Source organism: Marmota marmota, unplaced genomic scaffold (genome assembly GCF_001458135.2).
Source record: "Marmota marmota marmota unplaced genomic scaffold, marMar, whole genome shotgun sequence".
Classification (NCBI taxonomy): domain Eukaryota; kingdom Metazoa; phylum Chordata; class Mammalia; order Rodentia; family Sciuridae; genus Marmota; species Marmota marmota.
Window position 1 is genome coordinate 1,226,548 of NW_025999871.1, and position 25,276 is coordinate 1,251,823.

General features: G+C 39.2%; 1 protein-coding gene across 8 annotated transcripts in view; it reads right to left on the reverse strand.

Moving 5' to 3' along the window:
- Rufy1 (RUN and FYVE domain containing 1) overlaps positions 1–25,276 on the reverse strand; it is a 56,410-nt gene that overhangs the window by 30,412 nt on the left and 722 nt on the right. For 2 of the 8 annotated variants that reach the window (XM_048784771.1, XM_048784796.1), the window contains exons 1-5: positions 11,030–11,153; positions 10,723–10,896; positions 9,483–9,600; positions 4,663–4,764; positions 2,189–2,312 (exon numbers count right to left, since the gene is read on the reverse strand). In XM_048784771.1, coding sequence (XP_048640728.1) covers positions 2,189–2,312; positions 4,663–4,764; positions 9,483–9,600; positions 10,723–10,896; positions 11,030–11,060 — 549 coding nt within the window. In that variant the 5' untranslated portion in view covers positions 11,061–11,153. Of the gene's footprint in view, positions 1–2,188; positions 2,313–4,662; positions 4,765–9,482; positions 9,601–10,722; positions 10,897–11,029; positions 11,154–24,772; positions 25,050–25,097 lie in introns of those variants that run through there. The other 6 variants (XM_015506413.1, XM_048784813.1, XM_048784782.1 and 3 more) reach the window with 6 other exon arrangements.

Consider the following 25,276-nt stretch of genomic DNA (forward strand, 5'->3'; position numbering starts at 1 on the left):
TTTTTTTTTTTTTTTTTTTGGTACTGGGGACTGAAACCAGGGGTACTTCACATACCCAGCCCTTTTAATATTTTATTTAGAAACAGGATCTTGCGAGTTGCTTAGTGCCTCAGCCTCCAGAGCTGCTGGGATTCTAAGTGTGAGCTACTGTACCCAGCTCTTAGTGCCCGTCTTGATAAAATGCAGTAGAAATGATGCTGTATGACTCCTTTAGCTCAGTTAAAATAGACAATACAGTTTCTATCTGTCTATTTCTCTTAGAATATATGCCACTGAAATTCTGAGCTTTCATGTAAAAAGTGAAAAGGCTCGATACCACCTGGAAAGACTACACACAGATAGTAATGCCTAAGAAGCCCTTGCTGTTCCATCCCCAGCTCTTTTCAGTTTGCTCAGTTAGAGGACAGACACAGCAGAGAGCAAGCCCCAGGTAATTCTGGCCCCAGCTACCATCTGACTGTACCACATGTGCTCTTGAACAAGAACCACCTACCTGACCCCATTCAACCCCTAACTGTGAGAGATACAGTAACTGTGATAGTTTTCATGTCTGTTGATTTCTTACACAATAACACTAGAAGATTTAATTTAAAACAAAACCTTTGGATACATAAATAAAGAGAAAAGGCTGTGAAAGATTTCTCCCCAAATCTTTACCACAACTTGTGGAGAAGAGAGGACTGAGAGGGAAGAGAAGGGGATTCAAACTTCACTTTTTACTCTATATTCTTATATACTGCCCAAGTTTTTTTCAGCAAGCATGGATTTCTTTTGTAATAAAAAATGAAATCATAAAAACATATATAAATCAGCTGGAAAATACAATGATAGAATGAGAAAGAACTAATTAATAGTAAAAATAGAAATTAATGGATTAGAAAACAAAGCCCTATTCTCAAAGTTCAATCTGTACCAAGTGTGATCAATATTTAACAAGTGCACAGTATTATAGATGAGGACAGTGAGATTTTAAAAAGCTGCAACAGAAAGTTGTCATACAACTCTAGTCTAAAAGATCTGAATGAGGGCTGGGGTTGTGGCTCAGCGGTAGATTGCTCACCTAGCATGTGTGAGACCCTGGGTTTGATCCTCAGAACCATATAAAAATAAATAAAATAAAGATATTGTGTCCATCTACAACTAAAAAATAAATATTTAAAAGCAAAAACAAAAACAACAACAACAAAACACCAAGTGCTGGGGTTGTGGCTTAGTGGTAGAGNATTTTTATGTGGTGCTGAGAATCAAACTCAGTGCCTCACATGTGCAAGGCAAGTGCTCTACCACTGAGCCACAACCCCAGTCCGCATCTCTAGCCCTTTTTAAATATTCTGTTTTAAGACAGGGTCTTACTAAGTTGCTGAAGATACTGCTAAATTGCTGAGGCTGATGGGAGAGGGGAGGAAGAATGGAGGGAAAAGGTAGGGAATCATGAACTAAAATAGATTTCCATGCACATAATGTTTGCTGGGATGAAGCCAACTACTATAAAGTAACTATAAAGTTCTAAAAAAAAAAAAACACCCCAAAATCAGGAAAAAGAAGAAAAATTGCTGAGGCTGGCCTTGAACTTGTGATCTTCCTGCATAAGCCTCCCCAGCAGCTGAAAGTACAGGCACATACCACTCCATCTGGCTTATACTTTACTGCTTACTCTAATTTGTGTCCCATTTTATCAACCTGACTCTATTTTCCCATTTCTCATCCAACCTTCTGGAACTTTTGGACTAGTCTTCTCAATGTTTTTGCTATGTCTACTCTAGGCCACTTCTAACTCATGCATGGCCTGAATGGCTACTAGATCAATCTTTCTCAAATCCAGGCCTGGTCATTTTAGTACAGTGCTTAAAAACCTCCAGCACTTTCCTAGGTTTAAAGGGCAAGAACTAAACCCTTTAATGTGACACTAATGGCCTAATAACCTGCCAGTTTCCAAAACCTTTACCTCACTGGGCAAACTCTATTCCGGTATGAAGAACATACTAGGCTTTCTGGTGTGCCTCTGTCCATCACCTTCTGTGAGTTGCTTTCCCCACTACTTTCCTCTCTGCCACAGCACAGCACTTTGCTCAGTTTTCCACCAAAAGGCTTTTGACCTCTGTCCCGTTTTAGATTCAGTACATGTTTGCACATTCCATGTAAAATTCCAGGGCTAATTCATTCATCTAGAGCCAAAATCCCATTTTACCTGAGAATCCAAGTCTTCTCCTTTTAAGCAGAGATTGGCATCAAGAACATTGAGTCCCACCAGCAGACCAACAATCACCATCCCTTCTTCCTCCATCATCAATGCCTCAGGTTCATAGAACTCACTAAAAGAAATTGACATGACAAAGGAGATGCTCAGAAATAACTTTTAGACTCCTTCACCACAACCTGCTCTGCTTTTTTAACTGTTAGCGGATAGGCTAGCTACTGACCTCATCCAGGAGCCAGTAGCTACATGGTGGCAAGTTCTTTTCATTTATTTCCACTATGTCAAGTACTACTATTCCTTCTCTGCTACTATTTGGATATTAAGTATCTCCTAAAGATCTGTGTGGTAAAGGATTGATGCTATTGGGAGGTGGTGGAACCTTTAAGAGGTAGGGCTGAATGAGAGATCTTTAGGTCATGACAGATGTGCCTGAGAAGGGAATATTGGGATCTTGGTTTCTTCTCTCTTTTGTTTCCTGTCCAGGAGGTGAGTGGTTTTTATTCTGCAACATGTTCCTGTTGCCTTGCCAGAGACCCAAAGCAACAGGGTCAACTGATTTTTTTTAGAGTTGAAACCTCTAAAAAATTATAAGCCAAAATTAACTTCTTCTAAGATGATTCTCTCAGGGTTTTTTTTTTTTTCCCCCCTTCTGATTGGGAATTGAACTCAGAAGTGCTTTACTGCTAAGCTACATCCTTAGTCCTTTTTTTAAAAAAAATTTATTTTTATTTTGAAGACAGGGTTTTGCTAAGTTGCTGAGGGTCTTGATAAAATGCTGAGACTGGGGCTGGGGTTGTGGCTCAAAGAGAGCGCTCACCTAGCATGTGTGAGGCCCTAGGTTCGATCCTCAGCACCATATAAAAATAAAATAAATATATTGTGTCCACTTATAACTAAAAAATAAATATTAAAAAAAAAATGCTGAGACTGGCCCTGAACTTGTGATCCTCCTTCCTCAGGCTCATAAATTGCTGGGATTACAGGTGTGCCCCATTGTGCCCAATTTTAGGTATTTGTTATAGTGATGGAAAGCTGACTGATATATTCTCCATCCTTTCCTCTTCCTGTGGTTTAGGATGGGCTCTTCCCTCTTTCTGTTTAAGGCTAATTCCTCCATTCAGATCTTGAACCCCAGTCCTTCTCATTATCTCTTGAACACTGCGTTCCTGAGCATCACTCTGCCTCTCCTACTCTACATTAGTTCCCCATTTGCAATGATATGAACTATTTCTACATTTATGCTCTTGATAAACAGGAAATAGGAATCCATAGCCTCCCCACATCCAAGAATAAAACCCTTTCCTCTTCCTGTGTCCCACTGAGCGATCTGTGCTGTAAAAACTTCCTTACCGCCTAGTCATCTCAGTCATTTACAGTGGGGCTCCATCCCCTTTGCTATTGATTCTTATCACTAATGATTTACTAATTTATCAAATCCACTGGCACCCAGGCAATTCTGTGTGTGTGTGTGTGTGTGTGTGTACACATACATATGTGCATTCAGAACTTAATGTCTTAAGAATTAGCATATTAGAACAAAATCTGTAGCTCAATTTACTCAGTATAATTATATTCAGAGTACAATGTATATGAAATATTTGAAATAAGTATTTATCACATAAAAAGATGTTCAATAATAGGCTGTGACTTAAAAACACTGAAAATTTTGGGGTTTAGACCACACTGTAAAAAATACTTTAATCTCACTCCCTAAAAGAATTAACTCCAAAGTGATTCCTGAGTTGTAAATTCTTGTAGTCTAGAGAAAATTCCTTTTAAATGACTACTTACTTATATAGATACAAATATAAAAAATCAGCCAGTTATAAATTTCAGTGATAGGCAAATTAAGTTTTTACTAATGATAAAAGACATAAAATTTTATAAACTGGATATGGAATCCTGAACTAGGTAATATAGATGTGTTCTGTTACAAAAAGCAGGATTTTATACTTTTAAAATTGCCCACTGTGGGCTGGGGTTGTAGCTCAGTGTTAGAGTGCTTGCCTCGCATGTGTAAGGCACTGGGTTTGATTCTCAGCACCACATAAAAAATAAGTAAATAAAATAAAGATATTGTATCTATCTACAACTAAAAAAAAAAAAAAAATTGCCCACTAGTTTTAAACTCATTTCTTTCTTGTTATCATTCAATGTAATAAATACCATTTCATAGAAACTGGAATAGTTTGTCAGTTATCAAATCTTAGATATTGGTACTTTTAAAGAATTATATTCAAAATTTTTCAAAATGAAGTCATGTGAATATTCACTCATAATGACTTTCAGATATCAGTGCTCAAAAGAGAAACATTGCTATTTTAAAACTATGCCACAGAAGAAATATTTAAGATGATAATTTCAATAAAACATTATATACTCATATTTTAATTCAAAATGACCTACAGAACTATGCTCTAATTATTTACAAAGCAAAAGATAAGCAAAGATAGATGATGAAATACCTTAAGAGATGTTTATTGTCTATAAGTACTTTCAGATAATCTGCCAGTTTCTTTTGCATGAGAGCAAGATAAAGCCAAGCTCTGCCTCTTCCCACAGCTGTCCTAGAATTCAAACAGAACCAAACTGTTGTGTCATAACCATAACAACATACAGAAAAACCAAACCAAACCAAACCCCCCAAAACCAATCTTCAGTTAAGCCAGAGTGATATACATGATTGCGCTCTTGAATGCACAGAACAGTGTGAACAGGTGCTTTAGGGTGGAAGGAGGGATGTGCATCATTTGGGCATGCAGAGAAAAAGGCCCACTGCGTAATACCTTTGTGTATTATTTAAATTTTATACCATGGGCATGATATATTTCAATAAAAGGAAAATATCTTAAAGCCAAAAAAATACAATTTCTAGAATAAAACAAGATAAAATTTCATGGAAAGCCAGAAAATGTTAGGTTAGATTTGTATAGGAAAAATTTTTTTCAAAAGACTGATCATCATGCATGTTAAAGTGCTGATGTCTCATAAGTTTTCTAAGGCATTGGCTCAAAGGAGCAATTTTGTTTTATTTTTAATTGTAGTAAAATACACGCAATATAAAATTTATCTTCTTAACCATTTTTATTTATTTTGCTTATTTTTTTGGCATTGGGGATTGTTTGTTTTGTGTGGGCTGCTGGGGGTTGAACCCAGGGCCTTGTGCATGCAAGGCAGGCACTCTACAACTGAGCTATATCACCAGCCCTTGGCACTGGGGATTGAACCCAGGGATACTTTGTCACTGAACTACATCCCCAGCTCTTATTTTTTATTTTGAGACAGGGTCTTGTTAAGTTGCTTACAGCCTCACTAAACTGTGCAAGCTGGCCTCCACCTTGGATCCTCCTGCCTCAGGCTCCTGAGTTGCTGAGATTACTGGGTGGCTTAACCCAATTTTAAACATATATTTTCAGTAGTATTAAGTAATTTACACTGTTTCCCAGCTGGTCCCCAACTGCACAAAGATGCACTTGGAAAAGGCCTGCATTAAAAATTAAAAGAAAAAATGCCTTCCTATTGTAGATCTAAAACCACTTAAAGAAAAAAAGATTGTTTCTAAGCACAGCAACTGCATTTGTAACATCAAAGAAAGTAGTGAAGGTAATCAATAATCTGCATAAAAGGAAGGTCTTAGGCCCAAAGACCTTGCTACAAAGGTCAAATGCAGTCTACATTTCAGAAGCCAGGCTCAGAAAAGTTAATCTAATTTCATCAATAAAAAAGGCTTTGAGCCAGGCTTGGTGGCACATGTCTACAATCACAACTACTTGGAGGCTGAAGCAGAGGGATTACAAGTTTTGGCAATTTAGGGAGACCCTGTCTCAAAAAAAAAAGTCAGTATTGTGGGCTGAGTAGTGTGTGCTACCAGGTTTGACTTCAGTGGTAGAACATTTGCCTCTCACGCGGTACTAGGTCGATTCTGAGCACCACATAAAAATAAATAAATATAATAAAGGTATTGTGTCCATTTATAACTAATATATATAATTTTTTAAAACATTTTTTTAGTTGTAGATGGACACAATACCTTTATTTATTTGTGCTTATATTTTATGTGGTGCCGGGGATTGAAATCAGTGCTTCACAAATACTAGGCAAGTGCTCTACCACTGAGCCACAACCCCAGCACCCTACAACTAAAATATATTAAAAAAAAATGGTCAGTATTGAACTGTACATACAGTTTTGTAGTTTTTTTTCATTTGATTTTTAACTTCTTTCCATATCAAATATTCATTCACATCTTTTTAATTAATATCGTTAAATGACATAATAATTACATATATTTATAGGGTACCTATATCAGCATTTTATGCATATGAAAATAAGTACACGAACTCTTATTGTCCTCCTTAAAAAAAAAAACAAAAAACTAATTAGCTGTTCTGCAACTTGCTTATTTCATTGACTATCTGTCATCTTGAAAATCTTCCCATATTAGTACACAGATGATTTAACTCAATTTTCTATACCTTTAGTGTTTTATTATTAGACTGCACCATTGTTTACTTAGTTTTTTTTTTTTTTGATACAGGGCATTGAACCCAGGGACACTCAACTACTGAGCTACATCCCCAGCACTTTTTTACATTTTATTTAAATATAGGTTCTTACTGAGTTGCTTAGGGCCTTGTTAATTTGCTGAGACTGGCTTTGAACTCTCAATCCTCCTCCTGCCTCAGCCTCTAGAACTGCTGAGATTACAGGCATTTGCCACTGTGCCCAGCTAGCTTTTTTTTTAAAAAATAAGCTGGTTCTAATCTACTGTCAAATATAATTCTATATACTATATGCATCTCTCCCTCTCTCTCTCTCTTTTTTTTTCTCTGTTGCTAAGATGGTCTGGCACTTCTTGGCTCAAGTTATCTTCCTGCCTCAGTCTCTCAGGTAGTGTGTGCCATCAGGTCTGACTCTGTGTCATTTTCACATTACATCTGTAGGATAATATGCCTAGAAATGAAATTGCTGGGTCAATGGGTAGATGTATTTGTAATTCTGGTGGATAGTACCAAGCTATCCTCCACAAGAATGAGTGCAATATGATGCTATGTGAGGGTTGGGACAATCAAAAAAGTATAAAATCTATTTGGCTAATTATACACTAAAAGGACCTGGAAGGATACTGACCAAGACATTAATAACATTTTCTGTTTTTTATTATCTTTGTTATTGTTGTGTTGGGGATGGAACCCATGGCCCTGTGCATTTAAACACCTGCTCTTATCACTGAGCTACACTCCCCAGTCCCAAAGTTTTTACCTAGCTAGTAGGAAGGTGAAAGTTTTGAAATTTTAATTTTTCTTTGCCTTGTTTTTATGTCTCAATGAAAAATTAGCACTTAGGAAAAAAAAGTTATTTTTAATTTTCATAAAAGAGAAAAGGCTTGTCTAGGTTTAAATGCCAATATGAGCAAGTGGTTTTTATCATATATAGTTATGTTCAATAATTAAACCATGGTGAAAACAAATAAGAATTTTGGATATTAGGTCATGCTATAAAAGATAGTTTATGCCAGGTGTGGTGGTGCATGCCTGTACTCCCACCAGCTCGGGAGGCTGAGGCAGGATAGTGAGTTCAAAGCCAGCCTCAGCAATTTAGCAAGGTTCTAAGCAACTCAGTGACACCCTGTCTCTAAATAAAATACAAAAAAGGGCTGGGGATGTGGCTCATTGGTTAAGTGCCACCAGGTTTAATCTCTGGTACAAAAAAAAAGGTGGGGGGATATTTTATGTCAATTGGATAGGGGTATTAAACTAGAGATTCCTCCTAGGATGCAAAATTCATCCTATAAGTTTCAAACTACCTTAAACAATCCTCCACACCCCTAAAAAACAAAAACAAAAAACATAAGCCATAATACTTTGTAAATACTGTAGTAATTTTAGAACTTTTGTTAATATTTAATAAAATAGTAAAAACATTGGAGCTCTTTATGAAATAAAACAGCCCTCAACACGGCTCCTCCTTCTAAAAGGTGGGGAACTGTTATATATCTTTTTTGGAAATACATAAGCTTGTGGCTTATTTAACAACCACAGAATTAACAAGGAAACAGATGTGGTAAATTTGGGTGAGAGTATGCTCTAAGTAAAATAAGACTTCAGAAATGCCTTAGGGTTGGGGGGTGTGAGGCCCTGGATTCTATTTTCAACATATGGTGGGAGAGTCATCAAACAAACACTTGAAAAGCAGGGTCTGCAAAAACTTTAAAACTTATGTGGTATAGGCCAGAAGGTTGAACTAGGGATAGGGACAGAAGGCTTAAGTCCAATCTTAAGAAGAATGCACAGGGCTCAGCAGCAATGAAGTTTAGTGGAACTTAAATGATTTAGAATTCAACTGATCCTCCTGGCTGCACCACTCCCTTGCCAAGGAACAATGGACAAGTCACTTAAACGCTCTAAGTCTCAGTTTCCACACTAGCAAATGGGGATGTCAACAGCTATCCTAGAAGATGGGTATGCAGAATTAGACAATGAAATGTCCTCAGTACAATGTAGCATGTAGCAGATCCTTAGGGTGGCAGCTGTTATTATTACTGAAAATGGCATAGGCTGGTTCCACAGAAGTGTCAAAAAAAGGCTTAAAAGACAAGTTTTAGGGCTGGGGATGTGGCTCAAGCGGTAGCGTGCTCGCCTGGCATGCGTGCGGCCCGGGTTCGATCCTTAGCACCACATACAAACAAAGATGTTNTAAAAAAAAAAAAAAAAAAAAGACAAGTTTTACATCAGTGTAAAAATCCCTAAGGTCCCTTCTAAATGCCAGATTCCATGACAATGCATTGTGTGTGTTTTGCCTAGTTTTTGATCTTAAGCCTATGTATAGTAGTCCCAAGGGCATAGCTAGTCATTACATAATAATCTGTTGGTCCCAGCCTGTTCACAAATGCCCCTTGTCCTGGAATCTAAAATATGGCCTGAATTGTATTATTCAAACTGCTCAAATATATTTAAAATAGATTCTAGGAGAGTAACAATTCCTTTTCCTCCTGTTCTTTGGTTGACAATGTCTTCATAACCTATTTGACTTGCACAGCAAATAGGAATCACTGTCCTCATGTTAAAGAAAAGGAAACTGAGGCTCAGAAAGGTGCAAATCTTGCTGAAGATCATGTACATAATGAGCAACAGAGCTTAAAAGTCTAAATTGAATGTGGTTAATGCTATAATTTGTTTCAAATTAGAAAAAGTTTCATTAGCAAGGAACTGAGAAATGGGTAAACAGAAGGGAGATTTTTTTTTTTTTTTTAAATATCAAATTAGTAAAACTATTTCTCACTCACTTTAATTCTGGCAGATTTCTGACACTAGTAGCTATATCTGATGCTTCTGGACAAAGTTTCTCCACCAGCTCCAAAGGACCAAAGAAAGATTTATTTTGGCCAATAAAACTCTTCTTAACTAAAAGGGAAAACAAAAGCGTTATTCATAAGAACAGGTTGCAAAATTTCTTCTCCCAAAAGGTAATAGAAAGTTGCAGAGCTTCACTGCTTAATCCTTCTGATTCAATCTTTTTCTTCTTCTGCTTTTTTTTTTTTTAAAAACCCAAACTGCTGTAATAATTGTTGGTCTCCTTAATCTTCATATCATTACCTTCCCACTCTTCCAGTCTGTTTTGAATATACATAGCTAGAAGTTCTTTTAAAAATACAAGTTAGATCATGTTTCTTCCTTGTTTAAAATCCCCCAAATACACATAGAATTAAATCAAACTCCTTATCATGACCTCTAAAGGCATACGTTATTCAACCCCTTCTCACTTCCCTGACCTCATCTCGTTTCAGTTTCCCTCTCAGCATGCTTCAATTATCAGTTTTCCTCAAACCAAGGTTGGTCACATTCAGGAGCTCTACATGTTGTTGGTGGTATTGTTGTTTTTTTCTCCTGTGCTAGGAATGTTCTTGCCTCAAATCTTTGTAGGACTGTTTAACTTCTCCACAGTAGCTGAAAGTTTCCTTCCTTGATTCTACTTTCTTGAATTTATAGCATTCTGTAACTGTTTAAACATTTACTATCTTCTTATCCTCTAGAATTTTGCTGTCCAAAGCAATCACTAGCCACATATGCTACCTACAGAGTGAGCACTTGCAGCATGGCTAAGTAAAATTGAGGAACTGAATTGAGATGTGCTATAAGTGTAATACACAATGGACTTATTTTAAGCCGTAGGATAAAGAATGCAAAATATGACATTAATAAGGCTTCAAAATAATGATTATGTGTCAACATGATAACACTGTGGATATTACAGGGTTCAACAAAATGCACTACTGACATTAGTTTTAGCTGTTTCTTTTTACTTTTAAACGTGCCTAGCATAAAATTTTAAAATGCCTATGTGGCTTACAGAACATTTCTTTTAGACAGCACTGCTCTAGAAAGAATGCTGCTTCTCGAGGGCAGGAAGTTCTTCTGTATTCTGCTGTTATCCCTTCACTAAGAACAATGTTGGGCACTGGTGAAAAATGATGAGGAAACACCTAACCCACATTTCCACACTCCCGAACGCCCCCTCAGGCTCACCTTTCAGCCCATGTTTGAGGCAGTGTTCCATCACTACAAAAAATTGCTGCAAGGGGGCATGGTCCGCATCCAGGCTGCGACCCAGGCTCAGAGCAGACTGGAGCAAGACCTTGATGCTGAGTTTCATCATGTGCATCAAGTTGGCACGCTCCTCCATCATCTGGCCCTTGGAAGCTGTGGGGCACAAGCAGGGAAAGCTTCGTGAGTGGACTGTGTGTGTTCCAGGAATGGGGGATTTGAGGCTGGATAATGGAGGGAAGACAAACAAAGCAGGGAGTCAGACGGTATGCTCAGGGTGCGAACGTGCCGAGTTGCAGGTAACTGGGGTTCGCAGTCATCGGGTCACTGATTTCTAGAGGCCAGAGTCCCACCTGCACCGCCTGGGCCTTAGGTCAGAAGAAAGGTAGGGCTTCCTACTTCAGAAGCCTCTCCCAGGGGGCTCCGCGCGTTGCTAGGGCGACAGCTCTACCAAGACTCACGGCAATTGGTCTCTCCTTATTCCATTTCCAACCAATGAAAGGGTGCAAACTCCAGGAAGCCCTGCCCCAAGCTAGAGGTGTTGCTGGGAAAGCGACTGTTCTGTGAGTATTGCTATTGGAAAAATTCAGCTCAAGGGGACTGGGCGACGCATGCGCGCCGTATGGCGGCCAGGATCCGGCAGACTCCAAGCCACACAGGCTGCTCCCGGGGTTCTTTTGTTCGGTGGTGTGGGCTGGGTCGCAGTAGGGAAGCATTCTTTCCCCCAGTTCCTGACTCAAATTCCTGTCAACGAACTTTCTTCCACAACTAGTGGGCAGTTCTCAGTTTTAAACACAATTTTTGTGGAGAGGGAGATAAAAAAATGTCAGAATCAGAGCTGGGACTGTGGCTCAGTGGTAGAGTGCTTGCCTAGCATGTGTGAGGCACTGGGTTCGATCCTCAGCACCGCATACATAACATACATAGTGTCAATCTACAGCTAAATATATATTTTCTAAAATGTCAAAATCAAATCAGCTACATACCAACATCTATGACAAGTGCCTACCAAATGCTCTCGCAACCTAGAAAACTGCCATGCCAGAAATAAAAAATTTAGATCCGAAATTCAGAGCCCCATCAGGAAAACTAAACTCAGGTGCGAAGGGGGCTCTCCCTGGGGGCCGAAGAACCCCTTTCACCGCACCTATGCCATCATTCAATGTTTTCACTTTCCCAGTTTGGCTGAGGCGCGCGGGGTGGTGGTGGGGAAGAGGATATGGTATTGTTTCAGTTTGCAGCTGATTACTACTGAGGTTAAGCCCTTTTTCATAAGTTCATTGCCTCCTAGCATTTCTTTGTGAATTGCTTGTTGTACAGAATTGTTTGCCCTGTATACTCCAGATACTGCATTAATATGGACATATAGTTAAAAGAACATGTATACACATGTACACAAACTCTTTTGTATAGCTATAAGTAAAACTATTTAAATCTAAAAAAAATGATGCTGTTATGACTGAACTTTAATGAAGGTCTTAAGAAAATAGGGTGATATTTGGGACTCTATATCTGCAAAACCCAAGAAGATAGGGAGAGAGCTGCTGGGAAAGACAGTATAATCATTTTATCTTGGTTGTGAAGAGGAAAACATAGGTTAAGTAAAGCATTTGGATATGGGTGGTATAATTATGTTTAAATTTTTAGAGAACCTTGTTTATTAAATTTATAAATTTAAAAAAAATTTAATGAAGTGATGATTAGAAATGGAAAAGGAAATAAAAATTGTAAAATCTCTTCAAGAGAAGGGAGAAACCATCAATTATCACAGAAACAGTTTGTAAAGATTTATCTTTTAAATTAAAGACACCAATCCCAGTTCTATAAGCTAGTAGTTTTCATATCAGATACATATAGGGTAAGTCTTGCCAAGGACTGGTCATACCCCGATATTTTAAGGAACTCAATTTCCATATCCTCAGGTTTCACAGGCAGTTTCTTCCCCTTCTCATTTTATAGAAAGGCAATTCATTTCCCATCCCATAACTTGCCTTTATGCAGTGACCTAAGGTGCAGAATATCTCCCATACTAAAAGGAGGTGAAGCCTCCTTTGATGATTAATCAAGTCACCAAAAAAATGTGAAGAATTTCCAATCTCTTATTGCTTAATGTACTTCCCACAAATACAATGTCCCTCCTTATCTGTGAGACATATGATCCAAGATGTTCCAAGGATGTCTGAAACCTCAATAGTACCAAACCCTATACATACTATGTTTTTTCTTATACATACATACCTATGATAGTTTAATGTATAAAGCAGGCACAGTAAGAAATAGAATAATTATAATAATAAACTGTAATAAGTTATTTAAAATTTATAAAGTATCTAGTTTTGTAATTTTCCATTTAATATTTTCAGACCACAGTTGATTGCAGGTAACTGAAGTCACAAAGTGAAACTGTGCATAAGGGGAGACTATTATTTAAGTTTTAGTCAGTTCTATATGTATCTCTATGATGTGTCATTAACTTGATTGACGTTTTCCACAAATTGAGCCAAAACTATAGCTTCAAGTTTTCGATGAAAATGGATTTAAGGTACAATAAGCTAAAAAACTGTTCATCAAAATATATTCCACTGGCAAAAGTGTAATGAAATAAGCAATATTTACATGTCCACAACCATCCAGAGTATTCTGGGTTAAACAGGGTGCCTAATTATCATTTGACAAGTCTTAGAAGAGCTTTTTTTTTTTTTTTTGGTATATTGCTAGAAGTTGAATTTTTTTTTTTTTTTTTTTTGGTCGTTCGGGGTTTTGAATCCAGGTCTACCACTGAACTATACCTCTTTTCATTTCTGAGACAGGGTGTTGCTAAATTATGCCAAGGTTGGTCTTGAACTTGTGATCCTTTGCTTCAACCTCCCAAGTCGCTGGGATTATGGGTGTGCACCACCAGGCCTGGTGCGATATTTCTTGGATATATCCAGATTGCATACTTTTGCAAGGCAGGTAATTTTCAATTATTTGCTTTCTTTGTTGAAAGGAGCAAAAATAACTTTTGATATTAGAGCAATGCTATGTAGTATATAGCTTGGAAGGAGTTCAAAGATGAGCAATACTGTTATAACAAAACTCCATTTCTATTTCTTATTTATGTATAGCAGATATCTCAGTGATCACATCTATAAAAAACGAAACAAAAAAATAGGTCTAAATTTGATGGTGAATTCTATCCTATTTTAGCAGTAAGTCAATCATACATACTAAGGAAAAAATCAACACCATTCAACATCATTCAGCACTATTCAGCTTGTTAGGAGATATAAAGACAAATTTATTCATGTTTAATAATAATTTAGAAAAATTACATTCCTTTTATCAATGAAACATCACTAATAGCTTTAATGGTAATTCATTCCAGGAGACAAAAATCTTTATATACTTAAGCTTTAGTTATGAGAAAAATATATAAAATTTTGACTTATTTACATATTTTTGCCAAGATTTATGATAAGTTATCCAGCAATATTTTTTTACAAATATTGCTGGACAACCTATCATAAATCTTGGTATATTAAGATAAAATTCTATTGCAGCAGTAGTATGGAAATTCAAGTTCAAGGAATAAGTGGGAAAATGGATGATGGAGCCAGGCATGATGGTACAGGTCTACAATCCCAGTGACTTGGAAGGCTGAGACAGCAGGATGGCAACTTCAAAGCCAGCTTTAGAAAGTTAGCAAGGACTTAAGCAACTTAATGAGACCCAGTCTCAATAAATAAATAAAGGGCTAGGGATGTGGCTCAGTGTATAAGCACTCTTGGGTTGAATCCCCTACACCAAAAAAAAAAAAAAAAAGGGACAACGGTGCTTATCAAATCATTAAGGTATTTATATACCAATTGATTCACTCAAGGAAACCTGTATCAGCTTTATTTTTAAAGGTCAATATTTACAATAAAGCAGAAAATGTTTTCTGAATAACTTCAAAATATGATGAATTTTATGTGTCAACTGTAAAAGCTGCAGTGTTCTCCCCCCACTGCCCTGGTTCTAGGGATTAAACCCAGGGTTTTGTGCATGATAGGCAAGCACTTTACCGCGGAACCATACCCCCAGCTCTCAAAGATGGAGTCTTTTAAGAAGTCACATGAACAAAAACATAAGACCAGTGTCCCAGGCAGTTGGAGCTGGGTGGCAGTAGCTTTTTCCACTGTTTCTGCACAGCAGTATTTGCAATCACCTCACACATCCCTTGTTTTTTCAGTACCAATTTCCATTTCTATTCAGTATAGAGGATCATGGAAATTAAGAGCATAGGTATAATCCCAGCGATCCGAGTCACTGAGGCAGGAGGATTGCAAGTTTGAGGTCAGCCTCAGCAATTTAGTGAGACCCTTAGCAACTCAGCAAAACCCTGTCTCAAAATAGAAAATAAAAAGGGCTGGGAATGTAGTTCAATGGTACAGTATCTCAGGTTCAATCTTCAGTGCCCCCCAAAAAGAAAAAAAAAATATGAACTTGAACAATCTTTTGGCCATTCAAATTTTCCAGATTTGTGATCTTGGCCAAACTAAACTCCTTTAAAAGTAGTTTAAATGGTTAGGGCGAGATGGCACATGCCTGTAATCTCAGAAGCTTGGGAGACCAAGACAGGAGGATCAGGAGTTCAAAGCCAGCCTCAGCAAAAGCAAGGCACTAAGCAACTCAGGGAGACCTTATCTTTAAATAAAATACAAAATAGGGATGGAGATGTGGCTCAGTGTTCAAGTGGGCCCCTGAGTTCAATCCCTGGTGGGCCCCCCCCCAAAAAAAAAAAGTAGTTTAATGGTGGGTGTGTAGTGGCTCACACCTGTAATTCCAGGGATTTGAGAGGCTGAGGCAGTAGGATTGAAAATTCAAGGTCAGCCTAGGCAATTTAGCAAGACCCTGTCTCAAAATTTAAATAAATAAATAGTGCTGGAGACCTACCATAGTGGTAGGGCACCCCTGGGTTCATGTCCTAGTTAAAACAAAACAAAAACAAACACACAAACACACACACAATGCAATTTACAGAACATCACAAAGCTCTACACTTTTTGAATTACCAAATAAATGATCTGATCGGGGATATCAATCTTGACTATTTTACAGGGTCCAGGCCTGTCATCTAAAGGAGTAAATCTGAAGAAAGACTGAATTAGAAAAAAACATGTCCAATCTCAAGGAATTTTAGAGATTCTTTTCGTTGGTTTCTGTTACAGAAAAGTGATGGAATTTCTTACAGTGGTCCATGTTATCCTTTGAATATACCTTGCTGCTCTGTCACTGCAATTTATTTTTAAAATGGACATGTTTCTTTCTCTCCCTCTTTCCCTGCTCCTCCCTAATCTCTCTGTCCCTAATCTCAGGGGAAACAGGATTACCTTTCTTCCCCACCCTAGGGAGATTTATCTGTCCTTGAGCATACATCCACCATAGGAATGAAGTAATCCAGACTTTGGGGATGGCACCAGATCTCAGAAATGACTATCTCCTAAGTAAATTACAACTCCAACAGAGAACAGGTGGAATGTAGCCTTTGATTCACCTCTTAAAAGTCTCCTGCTCCTTGATGTGCAGAATCACAGCCTCTGGGACAGGGCTGTGCTTCTTCTTTGCTAGCAAAGCAATAAACCTTTTTCTTTTTTTCTCAAAATGATCTCCTTATTATTGGATTGGCATCAGAGACAAGGACTGAGATTTTGGTAACAAATTCTTTATAAACTTTTTTGAGTTGTGAGTAACCCTTTGGTGTCTTGCATAATCTTTTAATACAGTGGTGTTATTGTGTAAGGAATTGATAATAAAACATTTCTGTACTTGCCTAGATTTCACTTATCTCTGTGGCTAACTTAAGGAGTTTGCCAAGAGGAAAGGGAAAAAGTGTGCTTCACTTTGGAAGGAGCTGCATCAATTATGCAGGGGCCTTTTGACACATGGAAAATAAAATTTGTCATGGAAGGTAACAGAAAAAAGCATGATATGTACTACCAACCTAATGAGAAATATACAGCTAACTAATGTTATGTTTTTAGTTTTTGTTTTGTTAATGACTTCTCACATGAGCACATTCATATGAGTATGTACGCATAAAACATTACTCATCCTTTAGGAGGTCTCATCCTGTTTGTATGAAATTAGTGTGTTGGGAGAAGAAAGTACTCAGGCTATATGCAAAGACACTTGGAAAGAAACAATAGTGCTGAAGGCAGTTTTGGCGAAGGAATATAATATGTTGAATGTTCTTTTATGTGTTTGGATTTTTTTTTTTTTAAAAACTATGTGTATTTCTTTAACAACAGCCCCCTCCGCCCCCACCCCCCCAAAAATACAGAATAACTGTGGACAACACAATCCCTGTGGGGCCCAGATCCCACATTGGATAACTTTAACTGTTTTTTTTTTTTTTGAACTGGGGATTTAACTCAAGGATGCTTTATCATTGAGTTACACTTACAGCCCTTTTTATTTTTATTTTTTTAAATTTTGAGACAGGGCCTCACTAAGTAGCTGAGGCTGGCTTCAAACTTGCAATCTTCCTGCCTCAACCACCTGAGTCACTGGGATTACAGGCAAGCACCATACCCAGCCTTTTGGATAACATTTTAAAACAAGCATTCAAAGCATTATCCAAGAGTCCTTTAAAATTGCTTCTGAAAAAATGTTATCTGGCAGGGGTGCTACTCACATTCAACCATCTCCACTCCTAAACTGCTCTCTGAAAACTCTTACTGTCCTTATTACTTGGATTAGCCAGCTGTGGCCCTGGTCCTGGATCAAGTGGAATACTCTTTCTTCCAATTTACTTCTCGGAGGCCTCTGCAGAATGTGCTGTGCAGGACCCATTTCCTTCTTGTCCCACCTGATGGCTTCAGTTCCTGGTGACCTTTTGGGACCAGCCACACTGCTCATCCCTATAGTTATTTGAATTTCAGTCCTTTGGAAGTCATGTTCATAATTTTGGCCAGATTGAGCACAGCAGTTCATTATTTATTTATTATAATAAATAGTGCTGGAGACCTACCATAGTGGTAGGGCACCCCTGGGTTCATGTCCCAGTTAAAACAAAACAAAACAAAACAAAAACAAACACACAAACACACACACAATGAAAATTACAGTGGTTGAACTCAGCGATGCTTAACTACTAAGCCACATTCTGATTTCTTTTTATATTTTATTTTAAGATAGGACAGTTTTGTTTTTTGTTTTTTGTTTTTTTTTTGAGAGAGAGAGAGAGAGAGAATTTTTAATATTTATTTTTTTAGTTTTTGGCAGACACAACATCTTTGTCTGTATGTGGTGCTGAGGATCGAACCTGGTCCGCACGCATGCCAGGCGAGTGTGCTACTGCTTGAGCCACATCCCCACCCCAAGATAGGACAGTTTTAACTACATGCATTTCTGTCTCTTGAGGAAACTGTCTTCTTGCTAAACTGCTTAGGGCCTCGTTAAATTGCTGTAGTTGGCTTGGAATTTGCAATCCTCTTGCCTCAGCCTCCTGAGTTGCTCAGATTACAGGTATGTGCCACCAAGCCTAGCACTTACTACTTTCTTTAAACTGACTAATTAAAAAATAATCTACATAGTCCCTATTATGACATTTTATATATAAAGTTATTTAAAAAGAGAAGCTGAGAATAGGCTCAAAAGATACACTGTCCTGATTCAAGTTTCCTTCTTTGTAAAATGGAATAATGATGTTACCCACACAATTTGTCAAGATCAGTGCAAAATTTTGGACCAGGGCCTGGACCAAAGTACAGAAGTCAATCTCCTTTTCCCTAATCCTAATGGATTGCAACTTTGCTGCAAAGAGGGTGTGGGTAGGAGGCCCCCGCCTACATGCCTGCCTAATATGCTGCCTTGCCCTGAGATTCAGAGGGTTCTGACCTTAACTACCTGTGGTTGCGTGGGGTTAAGGAGGGTAGAGAGAAACCCCAAGGCTTCCAGAGTGAGCCATAGCACCAGGGAGGAAGTAGAAGGTGAGACCCCCCCTGGAGCCTGGCTCCAAGGCCCCTTCATGTGCTCCTTGGTCCCAACAGACTTCACTTATGAGACAAAGAAAAAAAATTAAGAATTTCAAGCATGGGGCAGTTTTGACTGGCTCTTTGAACCACACTGATTAGACTGAATTGACTGCACACCCATGAAGCCAGTCCTGCTACCTTCAAGGATTACTGTGAAGATTAAATAGATGGTCCATGTACAGATAGTACATGTACTAAATTGCTAAATTGCTTAGGGCCTTGCTAAATTGATGAAGTTGGCTTGGAATCTGCAGTCCTCCTGCCTCAATACCAGAAAAAAAAGATAGTACATGTAGAGTCTCACTAAGTTGCTTAGGACCTTGCTGAGGCTGATTTCAAACTTGAAATCCTCTTGCCTCAAACTTGCTGGGGTTATATGGCCAGCTATTGTTTTTTGGCAGTACTGGGGATCAAACCCAGGGCTTCATGCATGCTAGGCAAGTGCTCTATCAATGAGCTACAATGAGCTATCAGTGAGTCCCGGCCCTTTGTTTTGAGAGAGATTCTTGCTAAATTGCCTAGGCTGGCCTTGAACTGTGATCCTCCTAATCTAGCCTCCTGAGTCCCAGCTGCCTGGCAAATGTTGGCTATTTTTATGACATTATCCTAAGTGGAAAACCCGAAATTTTTCAAATATGTATTTATTCATCAAATATTGATTACTTATTATTCTTGCTAGGCACTGGCTTATTTTATTTATCAATAAACAGCTCATGTTTATTATAGTCAGGCATGGTGAAATGATGTTTCTTTTAGTCAATGACAGACCAATGCACACCTCATATTTGTGGTGATACTGGTGTAAACGACCTCCTGTGCTTCCAGTTATATAAAAGTACAGCACATACAGTTATGTACTATAACTGTAATACTATAATATTTGATACTGTAATACTATAATATTTGATAGTGATAATAAATGACATTAATGGTTTATGTATTTATTATACTAGCTTTTTATTATTTTAATGTTTACTCTGTTTAAAAAAGTTAACTGTAAAACACTAACCTCAGACAAGTCCTTTTGGGGGTGTTCTAGAAGAAGGCATATTGCTATCATAGGAGATGACAGTTCCAAGTGTGTTCCCACCCCTGAAAAACGTGTCAGTGGGATAAGATTGGGAGGTGGAAGAAGTGGTATGATGATCTTGACCTTGCATAGGCCTAAGTTATGTGTGTATTTTATTTTATTTTATGGTATTGAGAATTGAACTCAGGGGTGCTCTACTACTGAATTACACCCCCAGCCCTTTTTATTTTTATTTCTCAGTCTGGCTTCGAACTTGTGACCCCCCTGCCTCAGTCTCCCAAGTTGTTGGGATTACAGGCATATGCCACTGTACCCTATTGTATTTTATATCTTTTTCTTTTTTTTTGTACCGGAGACTGAACTCAGGGGCACTTGATCACTGAGCCACATCCCCAGCCCTTTTTTGTATTTTATTTAGAGACAGGATCTCACTGAGTTGCTTAGCGCCTTGCTTTTTGCTGAGGCTGGCTTTGAACTTGTGATCCTCCTACCTCAGCTTCCCAAGCTGCTGGGATTACAGGCCACCATGCACCCAGCATATCTTCATTTTTAATTGACATATAGTAATTACACATATTTATGGGGATATAGTGTGACTTTTCAATACATATATACAAAGTAATGGCCAGTCCAAGGTATTGGCATATCTAGCACCTCAGATAGTATTAGTTCCCTGTGTTGAGAAAATTCCAAATTTCTGTTAGCCATTATGGAACATTCAATCAATTGTTGCCAATCAGGCAGGGGATGTAGCTCAGTGGTAGAGTGTTTGCTTGACATGTATAAGGCCCTGGGTTCAATCCTTAGTATCACCACCAAGAAAGAAAGAAAGACAGAAAGAAAGACAAAAAAGAAAGAAAGAAAGAAATCAATAATTACCAATCATAGTTATCCTAGTGTACTACAGAACATTAGTAGTTTTTCCTCCTATCAAAATGCACCCCATATCCATTAACCTTTCTCTTTCTATCACCCTCTCTCATCCCTGGCTCTGGTAATTACCACTCTATTTTCTATGAACCTTAGGTTTTAACAAAAAAGCTTAAAAAGTAAAAAAATAAATAAAAATAAAGATAGGGCTGGGGATGTAGCTTAGTGGTAGTGCACTTCCCTAGCATATACAAAGTACTGGATTTCATCACTAGCACAGCAAAATAAATCCATCAATACATATACCCAGCAAAAAATCAATAAAAACAAAAATAGAGCTGGGGATGTAACTCAGTGGTAGAGCACTTGCCTAGCACATGCAAGGCCCTGGGGTTTGATCCCTAGCACTGCAAAATCAATCAATCAATCAATCAATATTAAAAATTTCAAAAACAGATAAAGGATATAAAGAAAATATTTCTGCACAGCTATGTAATGTGTTATTATGAGAATCACATAGTAAAAAAAAATTAAAGTTTATTAAGCCAAAAAAGTTATAGTAAGCTAAGGTTCATTTATTACTGAGGAAAGAAAAAAAATTTTTGTAAACTTAGTGCAGTGTGGGGAGCCATTCTCACACGTGACTGGGCAACTCCTGGTTTGGGTCTGAGGCGCTCTGGCTAAACTGTGTCGGAGCTTTCCCGACCCTCTCCTGGTGCGAGAGCCTGTCCGTGTGGGGGTGTGACTTGACCACTTACCCTGGGGCCAATCACTGACCCTGACCTTGGAGTGCTGCCCCCCTCAACCTTCATTGGATGGAATTCTCCCCTGAATTTCTTGTTCCCCAATAAAAGGCTACTCCCTGGCGTGCTCTCTCTCTCTCTCCTGCTAGCCCTGAGTAATCCCTGCTGCCCTACTGGGTGGTTCGAGATATGAGTCAGAGGGAAAGCCGTCTCGGACATGGTCATAGAAAAAGGTAACTGAGTCTGTGTGTTTTATTTCGATCTCACTAGCTAACTTTTATGCCAAGAACTTCTTTAATGAAACCAGTGCGCTGGTCGCATGGTGGAATTTGGCGCCCAACGTGGGGCGCCAATTGCCAGGTTTCTGTTCTCGCGACTAAAAGGCTCAGGGGTCACTCTAGTTAAACTGGGCTAACTGGGCTGCACAAAATAACCACACAAGAGACACAAATACCTTTTTCTTTGGGGTTGCTGTGACGGCTCCTCTGACCTTAAGGGTCCGCAGAAAGAGAGAGAGCGAGAGCACGCGCTGACCCCTTTTATTGAGGAGAAGCTATTCAAATGAGGCAAGGGGTCAGGTTTCAGGGGCTGAGTCTATCTTCATGATGTCCACTGTCAGCAGGTTGACTGATACCTGGGTAGGCCACACCCAAGGGCACAGTAAGAGGAGCGGACACACACAAGGCACTTCCATGGAAGATTCTATCCTAAACAGGGCAAGGGGTTATATTACAAAGGAACAGGTGAGCATAGCTTCACCCATGGGGCTGTAGCAAGACACACCCATTTCTGTGACTGAGCACCTCAGCACCCAGCTGGGGAGTGTAACTCAGTCACAAGTAAGGTTGGCCTCCCACAGTACAGTACAAGTATACAGTGTTTATAAAGTTTACAGGAACATATAGTAATGTCCTCAGTTTTCATCACTCATTACTCACTCACGCCTAACTCAGAGCAATTTCCAAGCTTGTAAGCTCCATTCATAGTTAAGTGTCCTATACAGGTATACAATTTTTACCTTTTATATTTTATTTTACAGTACTTTAGATGTGTTTAGATACACAAAAACCACTGTGTTACAGCTCCTACTGTATTCAGTACAATATCATGCCATACAGGTTTGCAGCTTAGGAACAATTGGCTATACCATGTAGCCTAGGTGCATAGTATGCTAGACCACCCTGGTTTCTGTAAGTACACATTATGTTCACACAATGATGCAAGTGCCTAACAATGCACTTCTTAAAATGTATCCTCATTGTTAAGGGCTGCATGACTATATTTGCTTACTTTGTTATCTGAGCTAAGAGGTTTCCAGGAGATCCTGTGTCTTGACTCTAAAGACTGTTGTACAATCAAATTTTCACTTACATGTGGAAAAGTCTCCAGAAAGGGGTCATCTTAGAGGGCAGTGGAGTCCTGGATTGAGCAGGCTCTTTCCTTACTTTGTAGTCCTACTTTGCACTGCCTGAATCTGACATCGACAGATGTACCAGTGGGTAGAAGTGAATCAAAAAACCGCAAAGGCACCTTACAGTATTTTTTTTTTTCTTTTTTTGGTGCTGGGGATTGAACCTAGGGCCTTGTGCATGCGAGACAAGCACTTTACCAACTGAGATATATCCATAACCCACATTACAGTATTTCTTAGAAAGCACTATAGTCTTTAGTCAGCTCTGCCCCACAGCCATTGTGAATGTTCTACACTGCACTATCCAATACACTATCCAATAGCCATATGCAAGTTACTAGGCACTAAAAGTGTGGCTGCTGTGACTAAGGAACTCAATGTTAAATTCAATAAAATAGTGTCCCTCATTATCCACAAGGGGATTGGTTCCAGGATTCCCAAGATACCAAAATCCACAGATGTTCAAGTCCCTTCTCTAAAATTATGCATAATTTAAATCATCTTTAGATTACTTATAACACCTAAAACAATGTAAATACTCTGCATATAGCTTCCATATGATAGTTTAGGAAATGACAAGAAAATCAGTACATGTTCAGCACAGACACAATTTTTCCCCTGAATACTTCACTTTTCATCTGCAGTTGGTTGAATTCATGAATGCAGAACCCATGTATAGGACTGCCAAATGTATTCAATTTCAATTTTTAAATTCAATTAAAAAAATCAGCCAGGCATAGTGGCATATGCTTGTTGTTCCTATTACTCAGGAAGCCGAGGCAGAAGGATGGTGAATTTCAGGCCAGTGTGTGTAACATATAGAAATGTGGAAATAAAATAACAAATGAAAACAAAACAACAACAACAAAAAAAAAAAAAAGAAGAAGAAGAAGAAGAAGAAGGAATTCAATATATATTCTTTTAACCCAGGGGTGCTGTACCACTGAGTTATATTCCAGTCCTTTATTTTTTGACACAGGGTCTCACCAAGTTTCTAAGGCTGGTCTGCGACTTGTGTCTTCCTGCCTCAGTCTCCCTAGTTGCTGGGATTATAGGCAAGCATCATCATGCCAAGCAAGAAATTCAATTTTAATAGAATCTTAATTAATTTTACATTTAAATATCACTCAGGTCTAATGATTACTGTATTGGATAGCACAGCTCTAAATATTTGGCTTATAGGACTAGGTCAAATCTTAATATCATAATCATTTAATGTTTCCTTTCTTCTCATAGACATGCTGAAACATTAGATTACAAGGGTTTAAATGGATTTCTTTCTTTCTGTACTGGAGATTGAACCCAGGAGCGCTTTACCACTGAGCCACATCCCCAGTCCTTTTTATTTTGAGACAGAGTCTCCCTAAATTGTTTAGGGCCTCACTAAATTGCTGAGGTTGGTCTTGAACTTTGGATCCCGGCTGGGATTACAGGCATGCGCCACCATGCCCGGCTGTTTAAATGGATTTCAAGAGCTCATTGGGTGATTAAAAAAAAAAAAAATCCCCATTTTTACAGTCTGGAAACTGTAAGTGTGAGGGGTGATGGCCTCTCCCGTTAGTGGCAGTGCCTGAGGAGAACCAAAACCTACTGTCTCCCGACTTTATTGTTCTTACTCCACTGTGAGTCACATTTGCTCTTTCAACACCCGCGGGAGGAAGGTGGGAGACCCACTGGATTCTGAGTTTTAACAGCAAGAGAATGGTATTGTGTTCGATTCTTGTTTTTATTTTTTTGTACTGGGGATTGAACCCAGAGACGCTTTACCATTGAGCAACACTCCCAACCCTTTTTTAATTTTGAGACAGGGTTTCGGAAAATTGCTCAGAGCCTCCTTAAATTGCTGAGACTGCCCTCAGATTTGCCATCCTCCTGCCTCCGCCTCCCAAATCGCTGAGATTACAGGCGTGCGCCACCGCGCCCTACGATACTTAAGTATTCAAAAGTTAATACGGATTACTTAAATCTAAATCCGTATCTTTTCTTATCTACAGTCAAATCTGTGAGAAAAGTGCTGCTGTTCTGGAGCGTACAATTACTACTGCAAAATGACGAATGGCCGTGGCCCAACTTCAGGCTGTCCAATCCCATGGCCGAATCCCGTTTCAGCAGTGCAGCGTAAAGACCGCCGGCGAGCAGCGAGGCGTGTAACAGGTTGTTTGTGTTGACAACTCGTCTGACTAGCTGAACTGGACGTACACCCTTGCCAGCCCGGACCCCACCGCGACCCGGAGCCTCAGGGACCAGCTACCCACGCGCAGCGCGGCAACAGCACCACAGGGGCGCCCCCCGGTAGAGCGTACCTGCGCGCACCGCGCCGTCCCCGCCGCCGTTCCCGCCGCTCAGCCCCGCAGCCGCACGCAGCGCGCTCCCGCAGCTCGCCGACAAGTTCCCGGTGGCCTTTCGCGCCAGGGTCAGGATGGGCACAGACCAGCCCTCGGCCGTCGCCCGGGACCTCGCGGCGCTCCGCAGCTCCCCCGGG